General features: G+C 37.5%; 2 protein-coding genes across 4 annotated transcripts in view; one reads left to right on the plus strand and one right to left on the minus strand.

Moving 5' to 3' along the window:
- Nucleotides 1-210: 210 nt before the first annotated feature.
- On the minus strand, nucleotides 211-8,684 carry eIF4B (eukaryotic translation initiation factor 4B). Of its 2 annotated transcripts, none has more exons than XM_076120225.1 (14): nucleotides 8,535-8,684; nucleotides 7,935-8,048; nucleotides 6,900-7,090; nucleotides 4,866-4,973; nucleotides 4,470-4,558; nucleotides 4,064-4,197; nucleotides 3,235-3,355; nucleotides 3,015-3,119; nucleotides 2,829-2,899; nucleotides 2,517-2,703; nucleotides 2,085-2,169; nucleotides 1,959-2,001; nucleotides 1,339-1,874; nucleotides 211-1,230 (listed from the first exon to the last, which is right to left on the minus strand). In XM_076120225.1, exons 1-14 carry the CDS (start codon nucleotides 8,545-8,547, stop codon nucleotides 1,168-1,170), a joined length of 1,860 nt encoding a protein of 619 aa, XP_075976340.1. In that variant the 5' UTR covers nucleotides 8,548-8,684; the 3' UTR covers nucleotides 211-1,167. The 2 variants fall into 2 exon arrangements, with proteins under 2 accessions (XP_075976340.1, XP_075976341.1); XM_076120226.1 differs by having other exon boundaries at nucleotides 7,935-8,045; nucleotides 8,535-8,562.
- Nucleotides 8,685-13,297: 4,613 nt separating this feature from the next.
- The window catches only part of FER (tyrosine-protein kinase Fer), a 61,429-nt gene continuing 54,166 nt past the window's right edge, over nucleotides 13,298-20,560 (plus strand). Inside the window, exons 1-2 of one of the 2 annotated variants that reach the window (XM_076120222.1) lie at nucleotides 13,298-13,925; nucleotides 17,001-17,191. In XM_076120222.1, coding sequence (XP_075976337.1) covers nucleotides 13,730-13,925; nucleotides 17,001-17,191 — 387 coding nt within the window. In that variant the 5' untranslated portion in view covers nucleotides 13,298-13,729. The remainder of the gene's footprint in view (nucleotides 13,926-17,000; nucleotides 17,192-20,560) is intronic. The other variant, XM_076120223.1, reaches the window with a different exon arrangement.

Below are 20,560 nucleotides of genomic sequence, written 5' to 3' on the forward strand. Positions count from 1 at the left end.
TAGTATGCGTTTATATGTAAGGATGCGGAAGGAAAAGGATTCTTCGGCCTTACGTATTGGACGAAGCAGCAGATTTGGTACTAACGCATACCTCGTTATTTGCCACCTCAAAATCCTCAGTCGTACCGATGCCGATAATTGGCGTCGGGCTTCCGACAGACCAGCCAGGATGTTAATTTCGGGCTTAATTCACGACAAATAAAATACAAATTACTGTAAAAAGGGTAATTATTTATTTATAATTCACAATTACATAGTGTACCAAACAAAAATTCTTCGATATTACAAATTAAACGTCTGTTACGTTTTCACCATTAAATTAAAATGTGACCAAGCCGTAATCGCATCAATTAGGTACGTTTCATTATCATCTATATTTCATTACGATCAAGGCAGGCACATTTGTATGCATACTTGCAAAATATAGGAATATTGCGGCTTAATATTATTTTAACAAATTTTGAGTGTAAAGATAAATAATACAATTAACATTCTAATAACCTAAATCGACTAAATATTTAACATAAAAGACATATTCTAAAATATAGAAATTAGATTCCCTATGGTGTTTGCAATCAACTGCAGTAAAATTCCTTCAAAAAGGATTTTAATATTGCAATAATATAAATTAAGAAATAATTATTATTCACAAAAAAGACATGAAAGTGCAGCACCTGACCCAAAACCAGCTCTTATCAGAATTTAATGGAATATTTGTAGTTTTTCTGTTGGCCATGTTTGCAACCATTCTCCATTAACATTATATTTGTAACAAACCCATAGAAAAATTTACACAAATCAGTACAACATGGTCACAAATAGCCCCAGTCTTTACTGCAGCATCCTCGGGAGCTCGGTGAAATCGACGGGCGTACGGCCGGGGGGAAAGGGTTATTACAAAATCATCACAGAAAGCGTCAATAAAGACTGGGGCCGGCCTCGAAGCAGTGTGAGCATATAGCAACCCTATTAATATACACGTATATCCACACCGCACTAGTGACTAACGATCGAGTTCTATTACATAGCACAATTTAAGATTGTCTCAGTGCTTCATCAAGTCCTTCTACACGATAGACACTCTGATACTCGTAAATTTACACTTTACACTCGAGTCAACTGTAAAACGGACACTAATATGTAGCGCAAACCGACGTTACGCACGTGTTAATCGGATGCGCCATCGTCGGCGTCTCCTAAGCAGCTGAATTTATTCGATCCAACAAAATTCTGAAAAAGAAAAAAATGTATCAGCAAAGCAATATTTTTAACATAAAAATAGGTACTAGGAGTGTGCTACGTAAGCAAAGGCTTATTAAAGCTACATTTAAAACGTACCGGTTTCTCCTGTTCTTTCATCTTAGGCAAAGGTTTGTCGTCGTATTCGTCGTGTCGGTCGCGGCTGCGGCTGGGTCGGGCGCGGCCGTTGCTGACGTCACGCGGCGCGTCGGGCCCGTCTCTCGCCGGCGGCGGCGAGGCGTCCCGCTCGGGCGCGCGGCGCTCCCGCGAGCCGTCCCTGTAGTCGCGCTCGTCCCGCGAGCCGCGGCGGGAGCCGGAGTAGTCGCGGCGCTCGCGTCTCTCACCCGACGGCTCGCGGCGCTTGTCCCCGGAGTAGTCGCGTCGGGGGCGCCTGTCCCCTGAGTAGTCGCGTCTGTCGCGGCGGTCGCCGGAGTGTTCGCGTCTGATGTCACGGTCGTCGCGTTGGTCGCGGCGGTCACGCTCATCTTTGTAATCGCGGTCGCGTCCGGGCCGCGAGTCCCGCTCGTCCCGGTCGCGACGCTCCCTATCGTCTCTATAGTCGCGTCTGTCTTTGTCGTCTTTAGAATAGTCGCGTCGATCTCTATTGTAACTGCGAGAGTCTCTGCCGCGTTCATCTGAAATAAAGCAAAACACATTTAAATCATGCAAAGAACAATCATTTGTGTTTTTTTAGTAAAGTAAATTTTTCATGAACTTACCTCGTTTTGGTGGTGGTGCACGACGGTCACCGGAATGGTCATTCTAAAACAATAAAATCAACTTTAAGTTTCATGGACTAATTTTATACGAAATAAAAAGTAATTATAAGATGGACGTGAACTGACCCTCCTTCCCCAACGTTCCTTCTCTTCACCTCCGCGTCTCGCTTCCTCCTCCTGCTTACGAAGACGCTCCTCTATTTCACGTTCCCTTTAAAAACATGGTAAAAATTAATTTACCTATTAAAATAAAATCACAAATAATGGAAGTATGTGTAAAATATTTTTTTAAATAATATAACGAATTTTTTCAAACATTAATTTAAAATTAAAATTATTTAGAGGTTTTGAAACATTTATACTTATTTCGGAGTAAAATGTAGGTATAGAGCGACCGATTCTAGCATAAAGGCACGAGCCGGTGTCTAGTTAACCAATTTTAATATAGCACAAGTTAAAAAGTGAATGAATATCGAGACAGGATTATCTCGATATTCGTTTAATGTGCAGAAAATATTAGACTGGATCGTATAGAAGTAGATGACAGAGGACACTCACTTGGCAGCGGTGTCGACGGGCTTGGCGGCGCCGAACACTTTCTCGGCGGAGACGGGCTTGGGCGCGGGCTTGTCGGGCAGCTTGTCGTCGAGCGGCGCGCCGTCGGCGGCTCGCTGCGGCGCCTCCACGTCGCGCGGCACCGTGCGCGGCAACAGGTTCAGCTTCGGCCGCTCGCGGGCCTTCGCCTCTGGACATCGGAGCGACACGGTTATAACGATATACCCCTAAATCTCGCCTCTAATACGCAATTTAACAACGTGCTTGGATATTCATTGGAAATTAATATTTTTGTGCATAGTTAACGAATAGTACCTTCTCTTGGTGGTGGATCACGATCGCGGTCTCCGAAACCTCTGCCACCGAACCCTCTGCTGTCTCGGCTCCTGAATAGATAAAACAAATTATTTCAAATTCACTAATAAGTATAAAATTACAAACGAGATTGCTGATATACTAATATTACGATAATAAAATGTAATTAAATATAATTCCTCTTACCCAAAACCTCCGCCGCCGCCTTCACGTTCCGCAGTGCGGAACCCGTCACGGCCGCCATAGCCACTGCGTTCAGTGTCACGGCCGAATCCCCCGCGCTCTCTGTTCCTGCAAATGTACATTGAATTAGAGCCGATTCTTTATTTTTTGTAAGAAAATCTTCGTCAGTTTAAATATGTATTTGAGTAATGTAACCACATGTGTAGAAACAATAACTACTTACTCTCCACCAAATCCGCGGTCGCGGCCAAAGGAGTCTCGTCCTCCATAAGGTGTGCGTGCAGGTTCAGGCGGCGCCGGACGGTCGCCATCGCGCCATCCGCCTGGACGATTATCTGCACTGGCTGTTTCACGAATAACAAAAAAAAATATTAACCAAACATCTAAACGAATAGTTTTCTTTCAACAACTTTAAACAGGTCACTCAGTTAAGTATCTGAAAGTAGGAGTTAAGCATAGACTAGTCTGAATTGAGTTATAGCAATGCCATGTCACAGATTAAGCTGAAACAGCTGGTCGCAGAGCATTTCCAAGGGGTCGGGAGCATAGTCTCGTCCATGTGGAGTCCCTGACAAAGCTCAAGAGCCCTAGTTTCTGGTGTCTCTGCTATCGCTATTAGCGATACCGCCCTCTAGACGGACCAGTGCACAACAAACACTGGCGACCTTTACTCAGACCTTCCCGAGGCGAATAGAGTAACTCAGAAGACCAATTAAAACATGATCAATTGAAATCTTTTTAAAAGATTTGGATTAACGTTTTCCGTTGAAATTAAAACGTGATATTAATTAATTAACGTTATGCAAGCCAATTGATATTTAGATTAAGGAGAAATGGGTTTTCTTGTACTCGGTGTGTGCGCCCCAAGTGTGACATTACACTTAGCTCCAACTTGCAAATTACTCATCATCATTGTTATTTACACAACACATAAAATGTTCATAAAAATTGTGGTGTTAGTATTGCTATTGCAGATAACTTATATATGGATAAGCTATGAAAATATGTTATTAGTACCTAGTTGATAAAGTGTTAAAATAGTGCATACTCACAGTCCCTCTCCCGGTCGCGGTCCCTGTCCCGATCTCTCTCGCGGTCGGGATTGCGCGGCCGGCCCGAGGAAGAGTCCGGCATCGCACGTGGGCCTGAACGCCAGTCACCCATCGTGCGCTCCGGATCATACTCTCTACGCAACACAGGATACAGATGCGATTTAATTTGAGAATGGCCATATCCTATTAAAGTATTACTTTATCATCAGCCTAACAGTAAATTACAAGAAATTTGCTGCAATTTTATAAGTATGTAAACTATAGTACATTTTAATAGCTACAAGGAAATAGGGGCATTATAAAGATCTTTCCTGTTGCCAAATACTTAACACATAATATCAGCAAGCTGTGCTGTTAATAATAATAGCTCTTGTTTGTGTTTCAATAAGTAACAATAAGTATTTACCTGTCCCGGTCGGAGCGGTTCCCCCTTCCCATCCGGCGGTCGTTGTCCTGGGTAGACAATTCTATTCTTATCCGCCTGCCGCCTATTGTCTACAAAACAAAAAAAACTAGTTACAATCGATGTACAAAAGCCCTTTCATACAAATTCGGGCAAGTTTCGTGTGAAAAAAAAATGAGCAAGGTATTTTGAGAATATGGTATTATATCATAAAAGAGGGATTTTGAGTCCATTATTTCTGTCCCAGCTGTTATTGACAGATGTAAGTAATATCTGGTAATACCAGTTGCATTTAGAGTCAACAGAAAACAAATGAATTTTACTGAGAATTAGCATGATACAACAATGAAAAATTATTTTAATTTAATTTATTCATTGATCAATACTTTTAATACTTACAAGATCGGACATGTTCATAGCATTGATCAGGCCTTCTCTTTCTTCAAAATCAACACAGCCAAATCCTTTGAGGCGGTCTCCATCACGGGGCAATCTCAGGTTGGTAATCTGATGGACAAAAACATAGTTATTGAGTTGCTTAGTTTCTAGTAGTAGTACACTCTTATGTACGGGGCAATGATACAATGGTAGCATAATTTTATGGTCAATATTTTAGTTGCAATATCTGCTCTAGTTAAAATTAATTTCCAATCATTATAACAAGAGAAAGAAATTGCAGCTAAATAATGTAGTGTAAAACTTGACCTTTCATTTATTATTGTCTCATAATCTCTTTATTTTAGTGGTTTCTGCCCATTCAAGCTTAACAATAAAATAACAATCTGGGGGCACGGAAGTGCCCCCGCAAGTCGAGCAAAAAAAAGCGGCACGGCCGTAACATCCTTTTCTCGAAGCAATTCGGGCTATTTTTGACACCCCTATAATTTCGTTGTGGATAAAACAAGAAGCCTGGATTTTCAGCAACTAATCAGTCATTGTATAAACACGGTATATTTAAAATTTCAGTCAATTTGAACCAGTGGTTTAAAAATTACAACTTGTTAAAATTTTGAATTTTGTCACTCACTGATTCACTGATTCACTGACTCACTGACTCACTGACTCACCGATCATCAAAAGTCTAAGGTACTTCTAGCAGACTTAGAAGCTTAAAATTTTGAATACAAATAGGGTTTAGTGTCTTAATCATGGGAAAAATTTAATATTTTCTAATTTCGGTCCAGTTTTCTAAATACACTAACTGCAACAATAACTTTGTAATCCCATATAAATGTATAAAATTACAAGGTTACATTTGCAGTTAATTAATTATGATTACTGTAGAAAATAAAATAAATAGGTGTAAACAGGTACCTACTATATGAGGCATAACGGGAGGGGGTATAGGGTGGGTAAGGGTGTTTAGCCCATGAAACTGAACAACATTCCCATAGGAAAATATGTTGAATTATGAAAAAAAAAACGTCTTTCCATACGAATTGAACTTATGTTCGCTCTACAAAAAGAAGTGAGATGCCATCAAAAACATTCTGTAAAAACCTCAAGTCTCGCCGTAAAAAGTTGTGAGATCTATATAATACCAAGTCGATTAATCTATTTAGTCTCTACTTAAAGGACCCTCTGTCTTAAGTTATTACGTATGTTATTATCATGCCAATTTAAAAAAAATACCTTTAAAACAAATAGATCGACTTGGTCATCGCAAGAAAACACAAATTCGCCATTAACATTTCAGGAGCATTAACTTCTTGTCGTGCTGTGTAGTGTGATACATACTAATAATCAAATCATGCGATGGCCAGGTCGGTCTATTTGTTTTAAAGCTATTTTTTTTTATTGGCAAGATAATAACATACGTAATAACTTAAGACAGAAGGTCCTTTAAGTAGAGACTAAATAGATTAATCGACTTGGTATTATATAGATCTCACAACTTTTTACGGCGAGACTTGAGGTTTTTACAGAATGTTTTTGATGGCATTTAGTTTACTAAGATAACTTAAAGATATCTTGTTATAAAGTTTATAATGTAAAGCAGTGGATTATGATTGACTTAAGTTATTTAGCAACTGGTTTTAATCTAGTTTTCAAGGTTACATATTTTGTGTTAGGATTACTTTCAGTGACATTTGTATTATAATAATACAATTTGTCTGCAGCTTAGCTATTAGACTGCATAGAAATGTGATGAATATATTTTATGCTTGAATATATTATTTGCTAGGCATTTATTATTAACTATATTACTTAATAGAAATAAGAATCATTATAAAAGCAGAAGCAAGTATTTTTACATAGGCATGGTATTGCAGATCATGCCAGAAGAAAATGTGCTTTTCTTTTCCTCATCATTAAACAAAAGTTTAGGTAGGTACATTCAAAGATAATTGAAAATAAAATTGCATCATCCTTTGAATATTTGTCAAAGATCCAATGTTTTTTAACTAGTTAGTGTAATAGATATAATTATACCTTGAGTCCAGCAAATAGTTCAGTGATAGCACTCTCGTCGACATCGTAAGGAAGGTTGGAGATGTGTGCGGTGAAGGGAGGGCGGCGCGGGATGGACTCGTCGTCCACCGCGAGGCCGCCGCGCGCCGCCCGCGACGCCGACGGCAGCGTGACCACGGCCCGTGAGCGTGATGCATATCCATAGGTTTCAGCTAACCAAACAATATTGCATGTTAACCTAACATTTTAGTTGACACAAATTCCTTCATTCCTTCATGAATTATAAATGTAAAATATTGCTGATCTCAAAATTTTACATGTATAAATTTTACTATATCAGTCAATGTAGCAAATGATAAAAATTTGATTCTACTAATTGCTTACAAGCAAATTATACTCAATGAAAGTTAACTTGTTTCAATTAATTAACTATTTATTGTTATCTTGGAGCTGATAAGTACTGCATACTTGTTAGCAATTTGCTCAACAATTTCTTTTGTAATACATGATACAGTTGACTATTACTTCAATATAACATTGAGGACATTCTTCTTGCATGAATAATGCCTCAATATAGCTTAGGCTGATATAAGATCATACAATTTGTTTATATATGTAAATAAATAAGAGAATTGAGACTCTCAGAAAAATAGGGAGCAAGTCAATGAAAGACTAGTCTGAATTGAGTTATGACTGGAGTCACCTCGTAGATTAAGCTAAAACAGCTGGTCATAGGGGTTTCCAACAGTTGTAACATGCACACCTCCACCTGTCCCCACAGGCCAGGGGCCAGGCATCCCAGGCCTAACATTACACCGTCCTTTCTGGTTCCCCCACCTTCCCTGTGAGGGAAGCATCCTCCTAGAATGTATTTTAAATCACATAGACCTTTACTCAGACCTTCCCGGGGCGGATAGAGCGACAAGCACTCTGTATGTGCGCCCCAAGTACGAGATTAACATTGACTTGCCATTACCCTTTACATCATCACTGAGTCTATAGTTGTAATGTGAAGGTGAACAAAGCGTATAGTAGCAATAATAACATATTACTCACGTTCTTCATCTACAGAGTCCGCCCAGTTGTTAGTGGTAGCAATAGTCGTTGGCTCTGCAATAATGTCTGTGATGCTGGCTTTGATCCATTTTGCCTTCTTTGATTTCTTGCCTGCTAAAACATGAGAAAGTCGACCGTTGAAATTCGTGCGACAGCCAGATAAAATCTCGAATAAGTAGAGGACAACTTAATGAATAATGATGACGCATAGTAAGTGAACGACCTACTCCGATTTTGGAAAGCGGTTATTCGCGGACACATGAAAGGACAATTAGCATTTGTAACACATCTGTTCAAGTTCATTTTTCTCACCTTTTCAGAAGTTACGAAAATCGATAATTACAACGCTATAATGAGTAGTACAAGTGATAAAGTTATCGAGAATGTTGAGAAATGTGGCCACGCGGTAAATCCAAACGTCCGCAAAGGTGAAATGATGACACGTTAGCATTATTAGATAACATTGTACAGCTTCCAAAACGGATGCATTTGATAACTGATTCACATGCAAACTAAAATAAGTATGAAAAAATGATATAAAATAATAAAATCAAGCGAAATTCAGGGTTTTTTTCACGTGACAAAATTACTAGAACTAACCTGTAGCGGCCATATTACAAGGCTGGGGTCAGTGTTGCCACTGTCGCGAGCTAGTTACATTTTAGTATTACCAAGAGAAAATGAAACAAAAATGACGTATTGTAACTAACATCGACGCAATGCGTTATTTGAAATCTAAAATTAAAATATTTTATAAAGTACGGAAGATTATGAAGAAACTGTTTTAATTTTGTTGGTGTTTGTATTAACAACAAGAATTTTGAGCTTTTGGTTTGGACAGGTTTGGAAATAAATTTTGATTTGATTCGTTCAACAAACCACAGACAAGAAAACATAGTCTTTTTCTAGAGTGTTATTTGAGACACGGGCTTTTAATCCATGGACAGAATAGTCGTTTTTGCAAAATTATGTAAAAAATTATCACTAAAAGATAATAAGACCAGTATCTAATGATTGATTTTGTATAATTTCATTCGAAATATGGTTTAGATTTTTGAATCAATGTGTGCCTGATATATGTTTCAGCAGAAGTTTACGGACTTCATGACTTTATGTATGTATCTAAGAATTAAAAATAATGCAAATACTCATGTATATACAGTTTTATTCTATATGAAGCTATATTATCTAGTAAATGCAATGATGTAGAAACGTAAGAAATTATTCCTGATGGAACAACACATCGCAGGGACATGAGGGGTAAAAAAATAAGTAAGTAAATGGCAACGTTTCTTCAGTTTGTTGGTTGAATACACCGTAAGAAAATTAGTTATTATCTCCTATTCTATGTAGGTAGTAATGTAATTAGTACTAAGGAGGCAATAGCTATGAAGGTTCTTTTTCGAGCGTGTAGAAGTTTCCCAGCTAGTCCGAGGCCAGTTTAATGACGGGACGAGAGTTACCAACAATAGACGAAACGCGTGTTACTTTAAAAAACAATAAAAGTTTGATGCCTCCTTTGAATATTAGTCGACACTAATTGCTAACCTTTTATTACTACCTACCATTTTCCTAAAAAGACTGGGGACATAAGCCATGGGTGCGCTTAAATTATTTTACACTTGCATACCGGGCAGTAGTCCAAAAGTTGGGAACCAATAAATAAGGTGGTATTTTCAGTAAATAGTTTCCATAACTTACTTTCTCAATACATTGCTTGAATTTAAACATGTTCTTGAACTACTTACTTATCAACATTTTTGTTACGTTCTATGTTTGTTGCCACAAAAAAGAAAATATATGGTACACGAGATAAAATGTTTCAATTTTTGAAATACCGTAAAACGGGGTGAATAGAAACAATTTTCAACTTTGTCCTAAAAATTTGTAGCGAATAACTTGTTATTTTTATTGTCGGGTTATATTATATCATGTCCGGCGCCAAGAAGAAAGAGTTAAAACCATATTTGTCCAAAAATAAGCATCATTTTACGATATTTCATTAAAAAAATGGTCAATTTCTATTCACCCAGCGATAGGGGTGAATCGAAACGACCAAAGGGGTGAATGGAAAAATTGTGTTTTAAAACGTTTTTTCAGTTACCAATATTGTATCTTTATAGATAAATATACACCTAAAGAGATTAACACTCCAAACAACTTATTAGAAAAGAAATTCCACTTTAAATCCAAAGTTTTGAAAAAATTGTATGGACCATTAAGGCATTCGAGGACGGTTGAATTTGAAGCAATTTTTTGGGTATAAATATCAATTTAAACATTTAAACAATGGAGAATGTTACTAGGTATGCCAAATCGCTTTAAATTTTGTCACAGTATAGCCTGTATGAATACATATAAACTAGTTTTTGTTTTAGTAAAAAATACCAAATAGTTTTGATTTTATAAGCATTCAAAGTTTCGAAAAATTTCGCGTCCCGCTAACAGCCGCGTGAGCGGCTGTGACGTCATACTACATTACCGCGCCGCGCCGGCCGCGTCCCGCTTAGTATTAAGTCGCCAATCGTTGTTGTAGGTGTAATAACTTGCGCAGTATTTTGTTGTGTTTTCGTCCGCTTGTGTATAAAATAACTTATAATAATAGTAAATACTATTCTATTAATAAAATGGATAAAGGATTTGAAAAAGGGCAATCGGATAATCTACCTAAAATAAATGGAATAATGGTTGCGAATTATTTGTGGAACAAATAGAGGTTTTGTTGCTTCCGAAATCCTACTTAATATTATAAATGTGAAAGTTTGTGAATATGTACTATGTATGTATGTCATTGTATGTACGTAGGTATGTACGCATGTATGTATGTATGTATGTACATATGTATGTTTGTATGTACGCATGTGTGTATGTATGTATGTATGTATGTACATATGTATGTATGTAGGTATGTGTGTACGTACGTACGTATGTATGTATGTATGTACGTATGTTTGTATATGTATGTATGTACGTATGTAAGTATGTATGGATGTTTGTTTCTCTTTCACGCAAATTTGACTGAACCTATTACGATGAAATTTGATATATGTATAGGTAGCCGAAAACCCAGAATAACACATAGACTACTTTTTATTGAGTTCCCGAAGGATCGGGATTTACGCGGGAAGGGTTTCCATGCGGACGTAGTCGCGGGCGGCTTCTAGTATATATACGATCTATGTTAGATATTTACGAACACTGCATATTATAATGAACCAATTTTTAACCGAAATAATCGCGTACTTATTGATTTTACATTTTTCCTGCCACAGTAAAATCAATAAACTCGCGATCAATCCGGTTAGAAATTGTTTCATTAAAAGATGAAGTTATTTATTATTACTTATGTACTTACCTACATAAAATTAAATTACATTTAGGCACAACATATGATTTCCTAGTATTTGAATTGGACATTTTTAAAAGTATTTAGGAATAATTTCAACGCACCGAGTGCGCTACCGCAAGCGGACTGTGTAAGCCAGACTGAGCAAGTGTAAAGTGACGTCACACCGTCACCGAGAGCGAGCATCGTGCGTTTACAACTTGTTTTGCTTATAAATCGAAAACTATTTGACGTATCGAAGTAATTCTTTCACCAGTATTTTTTATTTTTAAACGAGAATATGGAATGCTTAAAATCAAAATTAGGTAACATTCTCCATTATGACACCGCAGAGAAGTAATATCGACGTGTAATCATTTCAAATTTGAACAACATTCTTAAACGAGGAGTACTCAAATATTGGGCTTGAAAACTTTCCTGTTTTTTTTTCTATTCACCCCGCGAATTCTATTCACCCCGTTTTACGGTAATGTTTGTTCGTGTACCGCGTTTGATTCTCTCTTGATATTGCTGTTCTCTATGGTATGGTAGTTTTGCTTTTTTAGTGGTTTTTATTATTTATCTTATCCCACTGTTAGAGTGTAGTTTGGTTTTTATCTGTAAAAAAGTCAATTTATTTTAAATATGCTTGCCCTCTATTGTCCTAATACCTGTATATATGCCTAATTTTTAGTAAAGAGAGACGAGAGAGCGATTAAGAGACGGTTTTTTTAAAAACTTACATTGTACTTTGTACAAGAAATGTGTTAAAATTCGCATCACATCTTTACATTCACCCTAAGTTATTCTAAAGTACATAATAATATATTATGTTACATTACAATAATTTGTGTTCGTTTCACGATTGAGGTTGCAGGAGCAGAAGTACATCAAGGATCGGTGCTGGGGCTCCCAAAGGGATCAATGGTGGGACCCATTTTCAACATTTTGCAAATGCATTGTTTGTTATATTTAAAACTAGGAATTAAAGTCCTAGGTTACTGAACCGTAGCTCATGGGTTTGTACCGTCGATGCGTGACAAGGAGGAAGTGAGCCTTCCGTAGGGTAGATATACAGACGTTAAAATCGCAAATGCTTTCATAAAATCAAAACAGTAATATATAAAACGATTTTAATATGTTTCATGTCATAAAGAAGGCTGGATTCACTTCAGTTGATTACTATTTAGAAAAATAAATATATTATAATAAAATATAGTTTATCTACCAATCACATTTTAATTCTAAAAAAAAAAACGTTTTAAGCTAACGTGTTACAATTTTCTATTTATAATAATATCTGTCCTGTATAAAATATGTGTATCAGTGTATAAAAAGTTTTAAGGACTTGCATTAAGTCTACGAGTAGATTATTGGTTTTACCTTGTTTATGAAAAATCCTTGAATTAATGTATTGGTGACTAGTTACATTGACGTAAAAGCTTTCCACACAGGTACTTGAACAAAGCAAGGTTGATGGACCTTATTCTACGTCTATTCATCAGATTTGTTTCTGACGCCTTGTCTTGATAGCTTTTTAAGTTAAAACCACGTCATACAAGCATTGTCTTTCTGTTTTTAAGTAGAACAATGTTATAATATGATTATCATAGTTGATTCTGCGTTCCTTACATAACTGAAGGATGTAGGTCAATATTCTAATTCTATTTTGTTTTGTAACTAAATGTTATTCGTGTTCTTTTCGTTGCCCAGTGGGACAATGTATAAAATAGGTAGCAAAATGTCTATATTTTTTAAAAAAAGAAAAAAGAACAATGCCATATCTATGTTTCCATAATACTGTGTAACAGATAACACTGTTACCGAACAAAGGATATATAGGAACCGTATTAAGAACCAGTAAACAAAGGATACGGTTCTAAAATCGAGATAAGCACAACCTGCGCCTAGTCTGACAAAACTGGTCGCGCTTGGAGGCGACGTATCATGAACATTTGTAATGTACTGTCTGGATCTTATATCATCTTGTTTTGAAGCAATTCCTCGCCGACGGACAGCGGGCGAGGCGACGACGACGGGTGACTGAGCCAGAGTGGGCCAGCTCGTAGTGCTCGTAGCGGCCGCACCAGACGTAATGTGCTCGCGATAGATGGCATTCAGGTCGGACGACGTTGCCGTGCGGACGCGCGTTTTGATATTCCGAGCGCGCTCACCTCGTTCGTTATAAACGTTTCTATCGAAAGTTTTTTTGTTAAATAGTTTTTATAAAAGCCTTTACTGTTAGGCTGCGATGCGGGTGCTAGCACTAAGAAAAAAAATAAAGCTTCTTTTTTAAAGCTTAGTCGGTCTCCTTTCTAACGAATCGGTTGTGCGTGCCAATAAATTGAATTTTGCTACGAGGTGACGTATAAACTCTGTGCCGGTGATAACGGAGAATGATGTGAATAGTGTTGTGTTTATGTTTGCAATGTGCGGTATAGTGTAGACGTGGGTCGGTGGCTTGTTTACAATGGGGTATGCAACGAGCGGCGCGGGGCGCGCGGCGCACGAGGCGCTGCTGGCGCGCCAGGACGCCGAGCTGAAGCTCATGGAGACCATGAAGAGGTCCCTGCAGGCCAAGATGAAGAGCGACCGCGAATACGCGCTGGCGCTCTCTGCCGCCGCGGCGCAGGGCCAGAAGATGGACAAATGTGAAGAACTTAACGGTAAAACTCAGCGCCACTTAACAATAATTATTATCCCTATTAGCACCAGCAAACGATCTTCTAACATTATGGTGCAAGTTATTTTTACAGTTATATAGTATTAGCGCAATAATAAACACTGTGCAGCCGCAGTGGGCGCTGTACCTGGTCAGGTAGCACATATTTATTTGTGAAACCGTTAAATTTAAATAAGATGTGTCAATATCTTGTGAGCAAGGATATAGTCACTGACTACATGTTTACGTTAGAGGGTATACATAACATAGTCAGGTCTACATGAAATATATTATAAATACGTGGACTCAGATTTATATAGCTTCATTTTTTATTTATTTGGGAATCTTAACGTCCAGCAGTGAGAGGTATATAAAAAGTTCAATATAATTGTTAATTTGACAATTGTTATTAATTGTTAAAATTAGAAATATTTTATTGTGTTAACTGGTGTTTAGAAATACTTCCCGATATCGAAATTTAAAGTAGGTCGTTGGAATTGCAATATATTTTAAATGCAATCTAGATCTAGGTAAGTAGGTCCGAAATTGTAATAATATTAGACAAAAGTTATTTAATCAATTTGGATTAGGAAATTGACATTTATACAGCGGGTTGAGACAGCATTTTTTTATTAAAAATGTTATTTTATGCAATTGTTTTTAGGTTTTCGGATTAGTGTTAAATTGGCATCAAGGTATTGGCAAATGTCAAAATGTTCATAAAAATATGACTTAAAACTTATTTTAATAATTAATCACCGTGGACCGCCAACTTATTTCCAAAATAAAGTAGCTTTATCGAACAAATCGAAAGTTAATAAGCCTGTGAGTCATTGATGTTCTTAATTTTGACTTTTGTCGCGTTTTGCCAGTCGAGAACTTTGCATACAAAGCTCCCTACTAAGTTGTGAGACTATAACATGCTCCAATTGGAATTCGTACCAACAATTCCTACAATGAAGCCTTGTCGAATTGGATAATTAATAGTTTAACGAAAAATTATTAATCTTGTACTCGGAAAAGGTTTGTCTAAAATGCTTAGGCGATGTAATTTTCTTCCTGTTGCTGAAATTGTAATGAATGCAGACTGAAACATTAGGCACTCATTTGATATCATCCAAAATATGAAACTGTGACGTCACTACACCGTAATTCTACACTGTTTTTGACATTTCATAAAGAGTAGCTGAAACTGTAGTCAAGTACCAAATAGGATCAACACTTTATTGATTAATAGCTTTTACCCGCGACTTCGTCCGCTACCTGAATTTTCCTATAGGAATGCGTCATTTCCCCGGGGAAAAAAGTAGCCTATGTCCTTTCTCGGGTATCAAAATATCTCCATACCAAATTTCATGCAAATTGGTTTAGTAGTTTAGGCGTGATTGAGTAACAGACAGACAGACAGAGTTACTTTCGCATTTATAATATTAGTATGGATACCAAAACAGTATCAGATTATCAGATAGTGAATAAGAAACAAACAACCCACAGGGATGATGGCACGTCTAATATTAGTAATAGATATGATAAGTAATAATTATGTGAATATTCATCTATAGTGGTAGGTGTGTATGTGGGTGCTGTCATTGTTCTCGCCATAACTGTCGCTTTGTGGGCCGGCCCTTACATATGGCAATGTTTGTTTACTAACATCTATTCTATAATTTTATTGTATGTAATCACATCTTCTGCTCTAAATCCTTTAAAATGGGAATAATCAACAATGTATCGGTTGTGGTCGATGCGTATACGACTTGGATCATCTGTAATCCGGACAATATATTAGTACTAGAGGCCGCCCACGACTTCGTCCGCGTGGAAACTCTTCCCGTGTAGACCCCGATCCCTCGAAAACTCCGGCATAAAAAACCCTATGTGTTATTCTGGGTCTTCAGCTACTTACATACCAAATTTCATCGTAATCGGTTCAGTTGTATTGGCGTGAAAGAGTAACAAACATCCATACATATATACCATACATACATATTATTTCTCACAAACTTTCGCATTTATAATATTAGTAGGATATTAAAGTCTATCTTTAGATACATAGGTATAGGCCTCTCTGGAGATATATATATATCCAGTCGTTAAAGTAGATTTGTTATAGGAGACATAATTATAGTCCAAATAAAAAACATGATACAAGTGAACATGACTTTCTTAAACTACGTCTGATAAACAAACACTATTAAATAGAAAAACATTCTTGCCTTTGATATCCTCGTATTGATATTCTTATTGGTAATTTACTATCAGAAAACGAGGTTTTAAAAAACTAAATTCCAATTAGGCTCTTGCAAATAATATCGCCACGTTTGAACGCTTTGCACCAAGTGAAATATTACGTAGATATTGATACTCCGCTTACATCTTTGCCCATAACAAGCTGTGTTATGTATGTATTTCATAGAAACGATTATCAAAGTTATCGAAATCTAAAAGATCTTTTGTTGTGCTTTCATTTCTTATAAATTGATAATCTAGGTCTATTTTATTTTGATTTACAAGAAGATTAGTTTAGTAATACGTTATCAGTTTGTTATCTATCATGCGAATATCATTGGCATTTATTCACGATTGATAGTCTTATCTTATCGCATCAATGCATGAGTTTATCGCGACAAATAGTTTTAACATTTGTAATAAGTAGCAATTGGCAATTGAAATGAAAACAGAACTATATTTTATCATTTATTTATGCTATTACTGCCCTATGGTTTAAGTTTGAGTCCATTAGTCTGACTGAGCACGGGCTAAGGACTCTGCATTCCTTGAAGATTTATTAATTAAAGAACTATTTTCCTGCAAATATGTTAAGATGATACTTTCTAAAAAACTTAATTATGGTAACCCTAGCACAAACACATGGAGTAAATGCCAAAATGTTAAGTTATACACTTAACTCTCTCTCTCTTCCTGGCTATTCGTGCCAAATGGTGGTGGGGACAGCCTTCCACACTCTCCCTCCTCTTCGACCTATCCTTATGTTAAGCTATACACTTAAGAATATAAGATAGTCATTTGGGCTTCACGCCAAAATGCAAATAATTGAATTGTTGATTTTATCCCTCAGGGTCGGTGATAGCATCAGCCTGGCGCGCCATGACTGAGGAGTGGGAGAACATCAGCCGTCTGATCAGGGCTAACGCTGAAGCCTTGGAGTCCAGGGCCTTGGACAGGCTCACCTCCCTCAGCACGGAACGACGGAAGTCACGCAAGGCGTACCAAGAAGACCACTCCAAAATATCTTCACAGTTTACACAGGTATGTTGGTATTCTTATTGAAGAAAAATGGCAAAATTTCATGTTATTTGCGTACGGAAAATTAGGACTTTTACTTAATTCGCTGTACTTAATTTTAAGCCCAATAAATGCGCGATGAAAGGCACTGATTAGGATGTAATTTTATAATATGTGTTGACATAAAAATATCCGACAGCATGTGATGCAATTGTGACCATTAGCAGAAACAAATACAGTTTTGGAAAGCTTAGTAGAGGTGTGGAAAGTCAATATAGATATTAGATATAACATAAGAAAATGGCAATTTCTCCGATACGAATGTAGAAAGAATAAAAATAACTACAAAACTTATAGAGTTGTAGAAAGCTACTCAACACCAAACATAGATGACTCAAATCCATAGAATGTACTAACGGGCACCTAATACGTAGAGTCGTAGGTTTGTTATCAGTATCACCGTGTCTGATCACGTTCAACGACGATAACACCCACGACTCATTGGACGTATGCTGCTTCTGACGTTACCTCATCACAAAGTCACGTAAGATTTATGTGCGAAAATACTTGTATCTATCTGGTTACAATTTTTTGCTAGTAAAATCTTCCGTGAAAATATTCTTGCTTGAGTAAATAATAAGTCTGATATTTATTTTCGGCTTGTCGACAAACTTGTTTTAGTGTATAATCAGTGATCGGGTTTTACTGTCTGCATCTTTCATGTTTATTTATTTAGTAAATGGTGCACGTCTAGAGGCGGAGAGCCGGCACGCGCGCCCCGTTACCATGGGCATGACCGGTTCGGCTAGTCTCACAGTTCCTCGTCCGCTTCCTATCACAGATCTACTCCCAGTACTTGGTCCACGTAATTAGGTCCCAACCAACGGTGCAAGAACAACCGTGTCGAGGCCAGTGTATAACCAGATGCTAAATTAACACACCATCTAAGCTTCGATGTGGGCTAATCGATTCTATGCGACACAGCGAACCACTGCGGTACTACTGCATACTGCATGCGTGCTCATGAACGATACGACACAGTAATCCGCCAAAGAATTCTACACCAATTTATTATAAATATCATACTTTTACGAATTTATTCCTTCTTACAAATACAAAGTAAAGTTTACGCGTCTCGAATCTCGACTTGTCGAGGAAGGACGGACCAGTTTCGCGAACTGTATTTTTGCAGCTTATACTTCTTGTTACCATAAACCTGTTTATATCGAGATTAGGATTTCGAAATACACAGATATAATTATGGACGCCATCTCGTTTAGGATTTGGAGTAATGCCAATTTTTTGCCAGAGATGTGAATAAAACAAGCAATATCGGCGCCGCGGTGCCGCCCGCGCCTGCCGGCCGTCGCTCGACTCTACATTATACACGCATCTGTGAACATTTTATCTGGAACTTAAAATTAGGTTGCGCTCCATTTCCTATGCTTACTGGTTATAAATGATTTATGTTTCACAGAAATTGTAGGTTTGTTTCTCGTACGTTGAACAATTTGAACGTAGATCGGTGTGACTAAATGTTAGAAAGTTAGTCGCTGAGTCTCGACTAACTCGAAGCTACAAGCGACAGGAAGGACATTTGTATGCCAGGGAATGCACTCGGCTTAATGAATGACTGACATTAGACCGCACAGTAACGACCTCCTGGAATGCGTGGGACGATACCACGAGAATTACAATTCCACCCGTACTCAGTACTGTCTAGCTAGGTACATGAACTTTTTCAGTTAACAAAGGATTACGTAATCTGACAGATTAAAAGCTCACAAAGATGGTGGTGTAATAAATTGTGCGAAAGTTATCATCTTCACAGCGTAGCATATTGAGTGTTATTCGCGCAGAAGGAAAAAGACAGTTCTTAATAATATCTCAGCGAGTTAAGCAATCTTCAGATTGATCGGTAAACAAAGAGTCCGCAGCGGCAACCCGGTTTAGGCGAGAGGTCCTTGGGCTTCTATGTCTCTCTTGCACACAATAAGATTTGAATGTGGCAGAGAAGGATGTAGACATAATTTCGTGATTTGAAGCGAGTCGCGTAAAGTGAGATTCTGTATCGGGATTGGTTGCGCGGCACCTGTCAACGTTCATTGGCCCTGCGCCTGCGCTGCCGGCGCGTGCACAACTGATTTCTTTTTAGTTTCATCTTTTGGCCATTACATTTTGCATTAGTTAAAATTTAAGATTGCTCCGAGGGGAAGTGCACGTGATACAAAATGATACAAAAGTATCCTGTATTAAAATAACCCGCATCTACATAAATGTAGCCCCTATACTTTTTTAAGTGCAGATATTAAATTTGCATAGAACATGCGTAAATCATTTAAATAGGAAATACCATTCTCGGAAGTCGCCTACTTTGCACAGAACGTATGGCCTTTTTCTGTAATGAATAGTAATTCAATTCGAGGCTTCGAAACAGTCAGCCTGCATTAGTCATTCTGTAGATGTCGAAATACAAAACAAAATCCGGCAGTGTTTATGTAAAGTGATATCGTGATCACGGCTCTCCTACCGGATGCAGGCTGCACTGACTAGGTCTCGCGTTGTCTGATTGGAAATCTGAAGACGCGCCGTGTCTGACTTACAAAGTAAATAAAACTAAAACTAGGACAAAAGAATCGCGACCGACACGCCTCTACAAGGTTAGACCGACGTTTCCCCGCTGACCATAAATGGCGCAGAATTTCACTCGACTTTTGCAAGATAGAAAAAAAACTAAGATGTTTTTATTGACATAAAAAGAGTGGTAACAAGTGTTTTTGTGGTAAAAGTCAAATACTCACAAAATATCATTTCACACTTCAGCTGTAAAAAGTTAAGTGTTTATACTTTGAGTGTCACACTCGATTATTGTACGACTACGTTGATATTTTTAATTTATTTATCCTGTTCTTATGTTTTTTAACGTAATATATTACAAAACAGTGGTTAAGTAGTTGACATATTTAATGAGTCACGAGATGAACCTACCTTCTTATTTAATGTCATAATGAAGCTTATTAACTCATCAGGGCATCTCGGTCGTTCCATCGCTGAGCTAGTGGGTCATCTCGCAGTTATGTTTTAAGTACCCTTCTTAATTGTCAACTCTGCGGCAGGCACCTATTATGTCATTTTTCTTCACGAGAGAGACATTTTATTCTATCTAGAATTTTATTTTATTGTAAGGTCAATTTGGGTAACTTTGAATCATTTGGGTAACATTGACAGTGGGAATATGAACTAGTTTCGATAATTTTTTCATATGAAAACAACACAATTGATAAAAGTTTGCAAAACTAAAATGAATCTTTATCAATTGTGTTGGTTTAATAATCGAAACTAGTTCAAATTCCCACTCAATGTTACCCAAAGGATTCAAAGTTACCCAGGTTG

The sequence above is a fragment of the Anticarsia gemmatalis genome, chromosome 11 (genome assembly GCF_050436995.1).
Source record: "Anticarsia gemmatalis isolate Benzon Research Colony breed Stoneville strain chromosome 11, ilAntGemm2 primary, whole genome shotgun sequence".
Taxonomy (NCBI): domain Eukaryota; kingdom Metazoa; phylum Arthropoda; class Insecta; order Lepidoptera; family Erebidae; genus Anticarsia; species Anticarsia gemmatalis.

What these genes read in the sequence shown, in the direction of transcription:
- eIF4B (XM_076120225.1), bottom strand. An exon ending in CTATGAACATGTCCGATCTT is followed by an intron (nt 4,559 to 4,865) that starts GTAAGTATTAAA and finishes TTTGTTTTGTAG; the next exon opens with ACAATAGGCGGCAGGCGGAT. An exon ending in AACCGCTCCGACCGGGACAG is followed by an intron (nt 4,198 to 4,469) that starts GTAAATACTTAT and finishes TGTGTTGCGTAG; the next exon opens with AGAGTATGATCCGGAGCGCA.